Source organism: Hemiscyllium ocellatum, chromosome 2 (genome assembly GCF_020745735.1).
Source record: "Hemiscyllium ocellatum isolate sHemOce1 chromosome 2, sHemOce1.pat.X.cur, whole genome shotgun sequence".
In the NCBI taxonomy this organism is placed as follows: domain Eukaryota; kingdom Metazoa; phylum Chordata; class Chondrichthyes; order Orectolobiformes; family Hemiscylliidae; genus Hemiscyllium; species Hemiscyllium ocellatum.
Genome location: NC_083402.1, coordinates 134,122,186 through 134,135,734, shown reverse-complemented (window position 1 = coordinate 134,135,734; position 13,549 = coordinate 134,122,186). Strand labels below are relative to the sequence as shown.

At 45.1% G+C, this 13,549-nt stretch overlaps 1 protein-coding gene across 2 annotated transcripts in view; it reads left to right on the top strand.

The window, feature by feature from the left end:
* Positions 1-13,549, top strand: part of LOC132829033 (ciliary microtubule inner protein 2B-like) — a 37,495-nt gene that overhangs the window by 19,494 nt on the left and 4,452 nt on the right. Inside the window, exons 1-2 of one of the 2 annotated variants that reach the window (XM_060846309.1) lie at positions 8,954-9,109; positions 11,326-11,558. In XM_060846309.1, coding sequence (XP_060702292.1) covers positions 9,042-9,109; positions 11,326-11,558 — 301 coding nt within the window. In that variant the 5' untranslated portion in view covers positions 8,954-9,041. Of the gene's footprint in view, positions 1-8,953; positions 9,110-11,325; positions 11,559-13,549 lie in introns of those variants that run through there. The other variant, XR_009646193.1, reaches the window with a different exon arrangement.

Below are 13,549 nucleotides of genomic sequence, written 5' to 3'. Positions count from 1 at the left end.
CTGATTTATATCAAGCATATTCACTGTTGCTTCCAGCTAGTGAATGGCTTGATAAATGTCAATAGTACTGCGCTTGGCTTGTGAGAAAGACTGCAGTAAGTAGCTACGATTCTTCTTCTACTGACAGCCAAGTTGGTCATTCTAATAAAAGCTGAAAGCACTGCAGACGCTGGAAATCAGAACCAAAAACAGAAATTGCTGGAAAAGCTCAGCAGGTCTGGCAGCATCTATGGAGGACAATCAGAGTTAATGTTTCAGGTCCAGTGACCCTTCATCAGAACTGATGGTAGTTAGAAAAAAGTTGGTTTTTATCGGGGGAGGGGGTGGGGAGCAAAAGGTAGATGGAGATGGAGCTCAAAGAAATTGAAGAAGAGTTGGACAGACAAATGAGTGGATAATGATCACTTTAGGAGAATGCATAGCTACTAATGGGTACAATTAGTGAGTAACGATGGGTTTTGTGGAATAGTAGACTATGTGATAACAAAGTAACCAGGCAGGAGACTGGAAGAACACAACAAGCCAGGCAGCATCAGGAGGTAGAGAAGGCAAGCCCCCCCCCCCCCCCTTCTGCTACAAGGTGCCTTACTCCCTTCAGGATGTCACTCACACATTCTCACCAGGGCCTCTGTGCAATTGCAGGCTGCCAGTGGCGGTTTAAAGATCAGGCTCTCGGTCGGGATGCCTGGCATTGATCGGTGGGTCAGTGGCTTGTGGGCAGGCTGCTTTGTTAGGAAGGCAGGAGGGGCGAACTGTTTCTGAGGTCCCCAACCCACCAGAGCCATGGGTAGGCCGGCTGACCATCGCTTAGGCCAGTGTGGTGCCTGTCACCCTGACTCCTTGCAGACATCTTCTCGCGATCTTTCCGCCACATATCTGTGATGGGTCAGTGTCGGGGGTCTCAAGTGGCGGAAAACAGATGCAGGCTGAGTTGTGACTCGGTTTGAGCGATTTCCCAAAGGCTCGAATCCGGGACTTCACAGCACATGGGTGACCTCCAAGCCGGCTGGCGACACTGGATTCAGTCCAGTCGTTGATCAAACAGTGTGCCTGAACGGGACCTTGAGATTTTGTTCCGGTAATCCAAAATTCGGATAATTGATGTTTGGATAACCAAGATTGCCCTTCATTGAGTCCAGAAGGATGGACACTAAGCAGAAAATGAGGTGCTGTTCTTCCAGATTGCACCAAGCTTCGCTGGAGCACTGCAGCAGGGCCAAGACAGGTATTGTTCAGGGACCACGGTGGTGTGTTGAAGTGGCAGGCAACTGGAAGTTCAGCGCCTTTTTCACAGACAGATGTAGATGTTCTGTGAAGCAGTCACCCAGTCTACACTTTGTTTCCCTCATGTAGAGGAGGCCACATTGTGAGCAGCGAATGCAGAAGACTAGATTGAATGACGTACAGGTAAAATGCTGCTTCACCTGGAAGGTTTTTTCTCTGGCCCCTAGATACTGAGGAGGGAGGAAGTAAATGGGCAGGTGTAACACCTTCTGTGGTTGCAGGGGAAGGTGCCATGGGGCACTCGGGGAATGGGTGGGTGTTAGGAGTGAAGAACTGTTGGACCAGCATGCCCCAGAGGGAACAGTCTTACAGAAGACTGACAAGGGAGGGGAGGGGAATATGTGTCTGGTGGTGGCATTCCGTTGGAGGCGGTAGACCTGGCGGCTAATGATCCGCTGGACGTGGGTGCTGGTGGGATGGTAGGTGAGGACAACCCATCATTGTTGTGAAAGCAAAGTGAAGGGTTGAGGATGGAAGTGCAGGAAATAGGTCAGACCTGTTTGAGGGCCCTGTCAATTACAGTGGTAGGAAATCCTGAGAAAGAAGGTGGACATTTCAGAACATATGCGACAGAGACAGAGAAACTGGGAGAATGGAATAGAGTCTATACAGAAGGCAGGAAGCGAGGATGTATAGTCAACATTACTGTGGGAGATAGTGAGTTTGCAGTGGAGATTGGTGGCCAACCAATCCCCAGAAATGGAAACAGAGATGTCGAGAGAGTGGAGGGAGGAGTCAGAAATGGACCAGGTGAAGGTGAGAAAGGAGTGGAACTTAGAAGCAAAATTAATCAACTTTTCCACTTGCGATCGAGAGAGGGAGGCAGCAGTGAGGACATCATCAATATACCGGAGAAAGAGTTGTAGGTGGGGATCAGAACATGCAATGTTTCATGTACCCCATGAAGAAATAGGCATGACTGTGTACCCATGGCCAGTCCTCTGGCCTGAAGAAAGTGGGAACAGTTAAAACAGAGGTTGTTCAAGGTGAGGATGGGTTTGACCAGCCAGAGGAGGGTGGTAATGAATGGGAACAGTTCAGGCCTTTTTTCTAGGAAGAAGCAGAGTGCCCTGAGACCGTCCTAATTGGGGATGGATGTATAAAGGGATTGCACACCCATGGTAAAGAGGAGGTGACTGAAGCCCACGAACTGGAAATTCTGAAACTGACTTAAAGCATCAGAGGAACCACAGGGGAGAAAAGACCGAGTCAAGGTAAAAAGAGACGGGTTCTGTGGGGTAGGAGCAGGCAGAAGCAATGGGTCTGTCCAGGCTGTCCTGTTCGTGGATTTTGGGAAGGAGGTAGAAGTGAGCTGGGCAGGGGTTGGGAGACAGCTTCTAGACAGTTGGGGGAGAGATCACCAGATGAAATGAGATTAGCAACCGTGGTGTACACGATGTCCTGATGTTTCATGGTAGAGTCATGGTCCAGGATTGGGGGGGTGAGGTAGGGATTGGAAGGGGGTAGATAGGAAGATATAGCTGAGAGCTAGCACTTAGCCTCTGCAATGTACAGGTCAGTCTGCCAAACAACAACAGCACCACTCTTGTTTGCCAACTCAATAATCAAGTCAGGGTTGAATCTGACAGCACGGACTGCAGTCAGTTCACAGGGAGATTTGTTGGAATGGATGAGAGGGGACAAAGAAATTGAGGTGACCAATGACAGGGTGACAGTTCTCAATGAACAGGTCAAGTGTATGTAAAAGGCCAGGAGTCCAGATGGAGGGACAGTGTTGGAGGTGAGCGAAGGGGTCTGTGAGATTCATGTCCAAATAAATGGGCATGGACACAAAAGTGATGGAAGAAGAGGCCAATGTCACATCCCAACTGAAATTCATTAAGGTGGGATGCGGAGGAATAAAATGGAGACCTTTGCTGAATACAGAACATTCAGTGTTAGAGAGTGAAAGGTCAGGTGGGATAGCGAATACACGACAGGAGGTGGAATTGGGAGAGGGGATGAAGTCAGAGAGAAGGGGAGGGCCATAGATATCTCTGAGTCATTGCATTTTGTATTCCTTGAGCCTGAAAGGAAAAAGAAACACTTTTATGTTCACAAGTCAAACCAAAAGGAAGATGAAGTGGATCTGGAGAGCAGCGCAGTTCTGAGCCAGTGTGAAGTTGTGCTGTTGGAGAGGGAGGTCAGGAGTGTGCACATAATATCGTACAGTCATACAGCATGGAAACAGACCCTTCGGTGCAGCCAATCCATGCCAAACATAATCCCAAACTAGTCCCACCTGCCTGGTGTTGGCCTATATCTCTCCAAATCATTCCTATGCGTGTACCTATCCAAATGTCCTTTAAATGCTGTAATTGTACCCGCAACCACCACTTATTCAGGCAGTTCATTCCACATGCAAACCACCCTCTGTGTAAAAGATCTGCCTCTTATGTTTTCTTTAACTCTCTCTCCTCTCACCATAAAAAATGTGCCCCTAGTCTTGAAATCCCTATCCTAGAGAAAAGACAACCACCATTAACTCTATCTATACCTCTCATTATTTTATAAACTTCTATCAGATCGCCTCTCGACTTCTTAAAGAAGCCCCAGCCCATCCAGCATTTCTTTATAACTCAAACATGTTGACACAAGCACTGAGTAGATCTCAGAGTGTGGTGAGAGCAGATGTCTAAGGAACATTGAACATTATGGAGGTACCTATAATCCTGGATGGAGTCAAAATACACAGGGCAAACCTTGAATTGGAATCCACCATGGGCGTGAGTCTGAGCCAAAGGCAATTACTGAGGAATGTGGTATGGCTGTGGAAACAGGTTTTAGCAAATACCATGTCAAACATCAGGAGCAACAGCAAAATTAATAATGGTGGACAAGAAGACATATTTGAATTGAACATCTATCAGACAGAGGAGCAGAACTTCTTCAAGGTGAACATGGCTAGAAGAGATGTGGCTGTGAATTAAATAATAAATAAAGACTGAAAGAACTGCAGATACTGGAAATCAGAAACAAAAATAAAAATTGCTGGAAAAGCTCAGCAGGTCTGGCATCATCTGTGGAGAGAAATCAAGAGTTAATGTTTCAGGTCCAGTGACCCTTCCTCAGAACTGATGACAACTACGAAAAAGTAGTTTTTTAGGCAGACGATAGGGTGGGCAGAGGGGTAAGAAGAAAATGATAGGTGAAGATAGAGCCCAAAGAAGAGAAGAATGGTGGCTCAGTGGTTATCACTATTACCTCACAGCACTAATTCCAGCCTTGGGCAACTGTCTGCGTGGAGTTTGCACTATCTCCCCATGTCTGCATGGGTTTCCTCTGGGTGCTCCCGTTTCCTCTTACAATCCAAATCAAAATGTGCAGGTCAGGTGAATTGGCCATGCTAAATTGCCCAGTGTTAGCGCATTAGTCAGGGGTAGATACAGGGTAGGTGAATGGGTCTGAGTGGGTTACTCTTCAGAGGGTCGATGTGGGCATTATATAAAGAGTCTATTATAAAGGATGAAATTACGGCACATCTGGATAGTAGTAACAGGATAGGACAGAGTCAGCATGGATTTATGAAGGGGAAATCATGCTTGATTAATCTTCTTGAATTTTTTGAGGATGTAACTCTGAAAATGGACAAGGGAAATCCAGTAGATGGAGTGTACCTGGACTTTCAGAAAGCTTTTGATAAAATCCCACACAGGAGGTTAGTGAGTAAAATTAGGGTGCATGGGATTGGGGGCAAAGTATTAGATTGGATTGAAAATTGGTTGGTTGATAGAAAACAAAGGGTAGTGATAAACGGCTCCATTTCGGAATGGCAGGCAGTGACCAGTACGGTACTGCAGGGATCCGTGCTGGGACCGCAGCTTTTTACAATATATGTTAATGATATAGAAGATGGTATCAGCAATAACATTAGCAAATTTGCTGATGATACAAAGCTGGGTGGCAGGGTGAAATGTGATGAGGATGTTAGGAGATTACAGGGTGACCTGGACAAGTTAGGTGAGTGGGCAGATGCAGTTTAATGTGCACTTTGGTGGCAAGAACAGGAAGGCAGATTACTACCTCAATGGAATTAATTTAGCTAAAGGGGCAGTACAGAGAGATCTGGGTGTTCTTGTACACCAGTCAATGAAGGCAAGCATGCAGGTACAGCAGGTAGTGAAGAAGGCAAATAGCATGCTGGCTTTCATAACAAGAGGAATTGAATATAGAAGCAAAGAGGTGCTTCTGCAGCTGTACAGGGCCCTGGTGAGACCACACCTGGAGTACTGTGTGCAGTTCTGGTCTCCAAATTTGAGGAAAGACATTCTGGCTATTGAGGGAGTGCAGCATAGGTTCACGAGGTCAATTCCTGGAATGGAGGGATTACCTTACACTGAAAGACTGAAGCGACTGGGCTTGTATACCCTTGAGTTTAGAAGACTGAGAGGGGATCTGATTGAGACATATAAGATTATGAAAGGACTGGACACTCTGGCAGCAGGAAACATGTTTCCGCTGATGGGTGCGTGCCGACCCAGAGGACACAGCTTAAAAATAAGGGGTAGACCATTTAGGACAGAGATGAGGAGAAACTTCTTCACCCAGAGAGTGGTGGCTGTGTGGAATGCTCTGCCCCAGAGGGCAGTGGAGGTCCAGTCTCTGGATTCATTTAAGAAAGAGTTGGATAGAGCTCTCAAAGATAGTGGAATCAAGGGTTATGGAGATAAGGCAGGAAGAGGATACTGATTAGGAATGATCAGCCATGATCATATTGAATGGCGGTGCAGGCTCGAAGGGCTGAATGGCCTACTCCTGCACTTATTGTCTATTGTCTATTGACATGTTGGGCCAAATGGCCTGTTTCCACATTGTAGGGAATCTACTCTAATCTAAACTAAATTGCCCATAGTGTTTAGAGATGTGTAGGTTAGGGGTAAATGTAGAGTAATAGAGTAGGGTAGGATACTGTTTGGAGGGTCAGTGTGGACTTGTTGGGCCAAATGGCTTGTTTCCACACTGTAGGCATTCTATGGTAAGAACAGTTGGACAGTCAAAGGAGTGAATAGTGATTGGTTTAGGAGAATGAATAATTGCTAAGGAGACTATTAGTGGCTAACAACGAGTTGTGCGCAATAGCAGATATATGATAACAGTACGGCCTGATGTGTGGGGGTTGGACTAAGGGCATGGGAGGAGGTGACTGAAGCCCTAAAACTGTTGAACTTGGTATTGAGTTCAGAAGGCTGCAAGGTCCGCAAGTTGAAAATGAGGTGCTGTTCTTTCCTGATTGACAGCTTATACTCGAGACATCGATTCACCTGCTCCTCAGATACTGCCTGACTGGCTTTGCTTTTCCAGTACCACACTCTTCAACTGCTGTTGTTTCAGCTTGCACTGAGCTTTGCTGGAGCACCACAACAAACCTCAGTCAGAGACGTTGGCCAGCAAACAGGGTGGGGTGTTGAAATGGCAGGCAACAGGAAGCACAGGAATGTAAGTGTTTTGCAAAGCAGTCACTCAGGCTACACTTTGTAGTTCCTCAATGTAGAGAAGGCCACATTGAGAGCAGTGAATGCAGTAAACTAGATAGAGTGAAGTTCAGGTAAAGTGCTGCTTCACCTGGAAGTGTGTTCAGGCCCTTGGATACTGAGGAGGGATGAGATAAATGGGCATGTTACCCCTTCTTCAACAGCATGGGTAGGTGCCATGATATCGCAGAAGGGTTTTGGGAATGACGGGGGAGTGGACCAGGATGTCCTGGAGGGAATGGTGTTTGCAGAAGGCAGATAAGGAAGGGGAGGAGAAAATGTACTGATAGTGATAGCCAACTGAAGTTGACAGAAATGGCATCGAATGTTCCTCTGGATGTGGATACTGGTGGGATGGTAGGGGAGAAAGGGGGGACCCAAAACGTTGGGAAGGAAGAGCGGGGATGAGGGCTGAAATGTGGGAAATGGGTGAGACTTGGCTGAGGTGCTGGGGTAACTTCGGTTGAGGAAAAAGGCGAACATTTTGGTGACCCCTTGTTGAAGTTGGCATCATCAGAACATATGTGACAGAGATGGAGGAACTGGGAGAATGGAACAGAATTTTTACAGGATGCAGATGTGAGGATGTAAAGACAAGGTAACTGTGGGAATTGTTTGGTTTATAATGGATATCTCTGGCCTGTCTGTGCCCAGAAATGGAAACAGAGATGTCAAAGAAGTGAAAGGAGGGTCAGAGTTGGACCAGCTGAAGGTGAGAATGAGGTGAAGATTGGAAGTGAAATTGATTGACTTTTCCAATTCTAGGTGAGACAGGGAACCAATGCCAATGATAACATCGATAGACCGGAGAAAGAGTTGTGGGTGGGGGTGGTGGAGACAGAATAGGAATGGAACAAGGAATGTTCCATATACCCCACAAAGAGACAGGCACAACTGGGGCCCATACTGGTACCCATGGCCACTCTTCTGACCTGAAGAAGATGAGAGGAGTTAAAAGAGAAGGTGTTCAGGGCAGCCAGGCAGCTGAAGGCAATGGTGAAAGACGATGATTAAGACCTTTATTCCGGGATGAAACAGAGAGCCCTGAGTCCATCTTGAACGAGGATGGACATGTAAAGGGATTGCATGTCCACGGTGAGCAGGATCAGGTGAAGGTGAGAACAGAGTGGAAACTGGAAGAAAAATCGATCAACGTTTCCAATTCCGGGTGCGACGAGGAAGTAGCAGCAATGATACCGTTGATATAGCAGGAGGTGAAAGAGAACTAGAACAAGCAAAGAGACAGGCAAAGCTGTACTACAGCTGAAAATGTGTTGCTGGAAAAGTGCAGCAGGTCAGGCAGCATCTAAAGAGCAGGAGAATCGAAATGTCGATTCTCCTGCTCTTTGGATGCTGCCTGACCTGCTGCGCTTTTCCAGCAACACATTTTCAGCTCTGATCTCCAGCATCTGCAGTCCTCACGTTCTCCTCAAAGCTGTACTACAGGAAATCCCAGCACAAGCTGGAAGAACAGTACCTCATTTTTCACTTGAGGACTCAATATCGACCAACCATTTTAGGGCTTGATACACCTTCTCCCATGTCCTTACCCTAATGCCCACACACCAGACCATTAAATAGTCTGTTATTACCTAGTGTTAACCACTAACTCTCCCCATTTGTAGTTATTCATTCTCCTAAGCTGACCTAGTTATCCACTCCTTTGTCACACAGTTCTTTCTATTTGGGCCCTATCTCTTACCTGTCCTTTGTTAATTCCTTTGTCTAGAGTGTGGTGCTGGAAAAGTACAACAGACCAGGCAGCATCTCAGGAGCAAGAGAGCCCGACATATCAGGCATAAACCCTCCTTCATGGCTTATACCCAAAATGTTGATTCACTTGCTTCTGTGACCCACTGTGCTGACCCAGCACCACACTCCCGACTCTTGAGCTCCAGCACCTGCAGCCCTCACTTCCTCCTCCTTCGTCCCTTTCCCTACCCTATCTTCTGCAACAAAAAAAAACGTTTTCCCAGTCACCATCAGCTCTGAGGAAGGGTGACTGTGAGTTCTCCCCAGGGATGCTGTCAAACCCGCTGAACTTTCCCAGCATCTGGTCATTTTAATGTCCTTTGAGCGACAGCGCCTCTGTCGCAGGCTCCCGGTAGGTTTGTGACCAGTCACATGACGCTGATGTTAAAGTAACATTAATCCTCTTCCCTGGTTACTGCTACAGTTCAACCCAAGGTGCAGATCTAGGAGCGGCCGGTGGCTACACCATTATCGCCCAGGATAGTTCTTCAAGAACATTGCTTTCAGATTCGATACAATTTAGGTTGACTTGAAATGCCGTTTACATTACCCCTCAAAACAGAGGATGTATTTAGTACGTTTGATCCGAACTTCATGCCCGGGTAAGATCCAGGGAAAGTTAAATGTGGGAATTCTGTGTTTTTGTTGTGATATAAGCATAGGTCCAGCTGACGATGTGTATCTCCCCAGAGGTGTCCAAACCAGCAGCAGTGATGAGCACGGAGGGATTTGGGAATACTGAATCCCAGCTCATCCTATTGACTGGCTGGGGGTTATGCGAGGCAAACGGAACAGAAGGCAAAACCAAAACCTCCTCTAAAATGGGAAAATGAGCTATCGAATGCATGTTCATTTCCCGTGGGTGATTCAGTGACAGTGGTCAGCTCCGGGAATTACCGGAGGAAATGACCATGGTGACTGAATTAATCTTCTGCTATTCTGCACCTTGCTGCAGTGTTGATTGAACTGTCCCCGAGGGGAGTTCTAACCGGGCCAAGCCGTCATCATGATGGCCCAGGATGTCTATCCCATTCCATGTTGCTTCCCACGGACCCAGGATGTCTACCCCACTCCCATTTCCTTGCTGCTTCCCACAGACCCAGGATGTCTACCCCTCTCCCATTCCCTTGCTGCTTCCCACAGACCCAGGATGTCTACCCCACTCCCATTTCCTTGCTGCTTCCCACAGACCCAGGATATCTACCCCTCTCCCATTCCCCTGCTGCTTCCCACAGACCCAGGATATCTACCCCTCTCCCATTCCCTTGCTGCTTCCCACGGAGCCATCTCCAAGAGTTACAGCAGAACTTAGGGGCATAAGGCATACAGAGAGTCGGTGTGGAGTTGTTGGGCTGAAGGGCCTGTTTCCACACTGTAGGGAATCTAATGTAATCAGACGTACGGCACAGAAAAAATACCCACTGAGTCCAAACACAACCACCTAACTATTCTACTCCCAGTTTCAGCACTTGACCCATAGCCTTGTCGTCTTGATATCACAATAGTATATGTAAATATTGCTCAAATGCTGGGGGCTTAAATCCAGAATGTCAGGTCCTTCTCACTTTACTCCTCCATGCACCTGACCCCACCCTCTGTTCTCCCTTGTATCCCTCTTTCACTCCTCCTTGCACCTGACTCCACACTACATCAATGACTTATCTGTACCAGTCCTCAGCCTCCCTGTTCTCTGTACCCTAACCCCCTCCCCCTTTTTTTCACTATATAGTTAAATAAAGGAAAGTGTGAATTGTACACAAAACTGCACAAAGCTGCCTGGCACATACCCACTTTAAACAAATAGCAAACAAATTGCTGGAGAAACTCAGTTGGTCTGGCAGCATCTGTGGAGAGGAAAACAGGATTAATGTTTCAACTCCATCCTTCATCAGGACTGAAAGCAGCTGGGAAACCGTGGTATTTATGCTGATGGTGGAGGATGGAGTGGGAGGTGGGGTGGGGGTGAGAAGTCCACTCTGTCTCTCTCCTGTCCTCTCAATCTTGCAGAGTTCTCAAGTCAGAAACTGTTCCTGCCACCTCCACCCACAAAGCTAGTGCAAAAGGAGTCAGAAAGTATTTTTATTATTGAATTGAACAGGTGCCTTCAGTAGTATGCTATTCTATGATTCTATCGATAAGTGAATTTGTATCAGAATGAGTTTGAGCTAAGTTGTGAGCAGATGGTAAGTACAAAGCATTTGGATTTTCTGAATTAGGGTCAGGGTAATTTATACACAGAATGATATATTTTGCTGAAGGTCAGGGGTAGACTTTTACATGAGAGAAATCTATACTTATGTATAAACAGTAATTTCTTTTACTATGAAATGTATATATATGAACGTGAGAAGATCTAAGTGGAACATTAGATATGTTTCTTTCAGAAAATGGGATAGAGTATATGGGTAATTTAGGACAGGACATGTGGTAAATGTAGAAAATATGGAAGGAATGGGTGCCTTTGGATCTATTTTTCCAAAAGCTTTCTACTTTTAGGGATTTGTTGTCTCTGGATCCATTGTGATTGACAGAAACTGATTGCTATTATCAATGTTGTGGCATATACCTATGATTGATCAATTTTTATTGATAGAGAGCATCAAGGGTTATAGAAACAAATTGAGTGTATGGTGTTAAGATACAGATCAGCCATGATCAAATTGAATGTTAGAAGATTATATTCCTGTACCAGAATAACAGAAGATTAATTAAGTAATCATGGTCATTTCCTACAGTAATTCCTATGCCTTGTATTTCAGCCTACATTAAAATACCTACATTAAAAGAAGTACAAAAACTCTTTTTGTTCATTTTGTAGGTACGGAGGGTACATTCCAAAGTTAAAAAGCCGGTTAGGAGAGACCTACGGCAATGCTACTCTTGGACTCCTGTCATATGAACCTGGACAGCCCAAGTCACCACGTCTAACTCTGACTCAAACAAAAGCATTGTACAATCCCCAGGTGCCAAGGCATCTGTTGAATAGGACCTATGGTCATCCAGAAATTACCACATATGCGGGGCAGGTGCAGAATACAAACATTAAAAACGGTGATGTTGATTAAGTTTTTGTGATTTGTTAAGGCTTAGAGTCATAGAGTTGTACAGCATAGAAACAGGCCCTTCATTCTAATTTACCCATGCTGACTAGATATCCTAAATTAATCTAGACTCTTTTGCCAGCACTTCGCCCATATCCCTCTAAACCCTTTCTATTCATATATTCATCCAGTTGCCTTTTCAATGTTATAGTTGTACCAATCTCCACCACTTCTTCTGGCAGCTCATTCCATAAATGCACCACCCTTTGCATGAAAAAGTTACCCCATATGTCCCTCTTAAATCTTTCTCCACTCACCCTAAACCTATGCCCTCTAATTCTGGACTCTCCCACCCCGGGGAAAGACCTTGTTGATTTATCCTATCCATGTCCCTCATGATTTTATAAACCTCTAGAAGGTCATCCTTCAACCTCCGATGCTCCAGGGAAAACAGCCCCAGCCTATTTGGCCTCTCCCTATAGCTGAAACCTTCCAAACCTAGCAATATTCTTATAAGTCTTTTCTGCACCCTTTCAGGTTTAATAATATCTTTCCTATAATAGAGAGACCAGAATTGAACACAGTATTCCAAAAGTGGCCTAATCAATGTCCTGTACAGCCACAACATGACATCCCAACCGGTATACTCAATGCACTGATCAATAAAGGCAAGAGTACCAAATGCCTTCTTCACTACCCTGCCTACATGCGATTCCCACCTTCAAGAAACTAGGAGCTTGTTTTGTGATAACTCATTGAACCCACGGGATGAATAAGATGTATAATGTTTTGTTCTATGTTTAGCCATTTTGTGGTATAAAAGAAATAATGTTACAAAGAGATCATAAAATTATGTTGTTTTACCAATTCTAGGAAGAAAATAACTCCGAAACTGATCTCTTATTATGAAAACAAATTCTTTTTGTTTGCATAGACTTGCACATAATCAGGAGAGGAGTTGAATGTTTTTAGAAATAATACTTGAGATAGAGACATTGCTGACAAGGTCAGCATTTACTGCTGCTGTAGCTTATAGCTGCCTAATCCATTATAAAGATTGTTCTAAAATACTAATGAAGATGTTGTAAAATATTCCTTGAGTTCATAATTTTATAAATCTGAGTACTAAAATCTATCAACTACACAAAATATCATATTTGATATTAGTTTTCAAAGGACATTACACGCTGCAGGGATGACTATCTGCTTCATTTCTGGGTTTTTTGGGGGATTTATTTAAAATTCTCATTCCATGTTCAAATTCTCATGTGCCTTCTTAATGGTAAACTTCTCCAATCATCCAGTCTCCTGCCCTGAACTTTCTTTTAATCTGACTTGGAATTCCTGTCGCTATGTCTCCTTACACTTCCATTACTCCACCATTATCCATTTTTATGGCTCTTCAGTAAACCTACTTCTTCAGTCACATTTTTTCCCAACCCTGCAGTTATCTCCTTTCATATCATGTCCATGTTTGCTCACTATGTTGTAGTCAATCACCTTAGCAGAAGTTTCTACATTGATTCAGTGGCACAGTGGTTATCACTGCTGCCTCACAGCGGCAGAGACCTGAGTTCAATTCCTGCCTCAGGCCACTGACTGTGTGGAGTTTGCAAGTTCTCCCTGTTTCTGCGTGGGTTTCCTCTGGGTGCTCCGATTTCCTCCCACAGTCCAAAGATGTGCGGGACAGGTGAATTGGCCATGCTAAATTGCCTGTTAGATAAGGGATAAATGTAGGAGTATGGGTCGGTGTGGACTTGTTGGGCCGAAGGGCCTGTTTCCACACTGTAAGTAATCTAAATTATGCTTTGTAATTCCAAGTTATACCTTTGATCAATCTGTAAACTACTGAGTTTTGTATAAAGGCTGACACGATTCCATGAGTGGCTCACTGGACAAATGCACTGTGTTGTGTGGCATAAAAATCAGGGAAGGTTTCAGGTTGTACTCCCTGTCAAGGTGATGGATTTACGACAACATCTGAGGACATTGCTAGGTGAG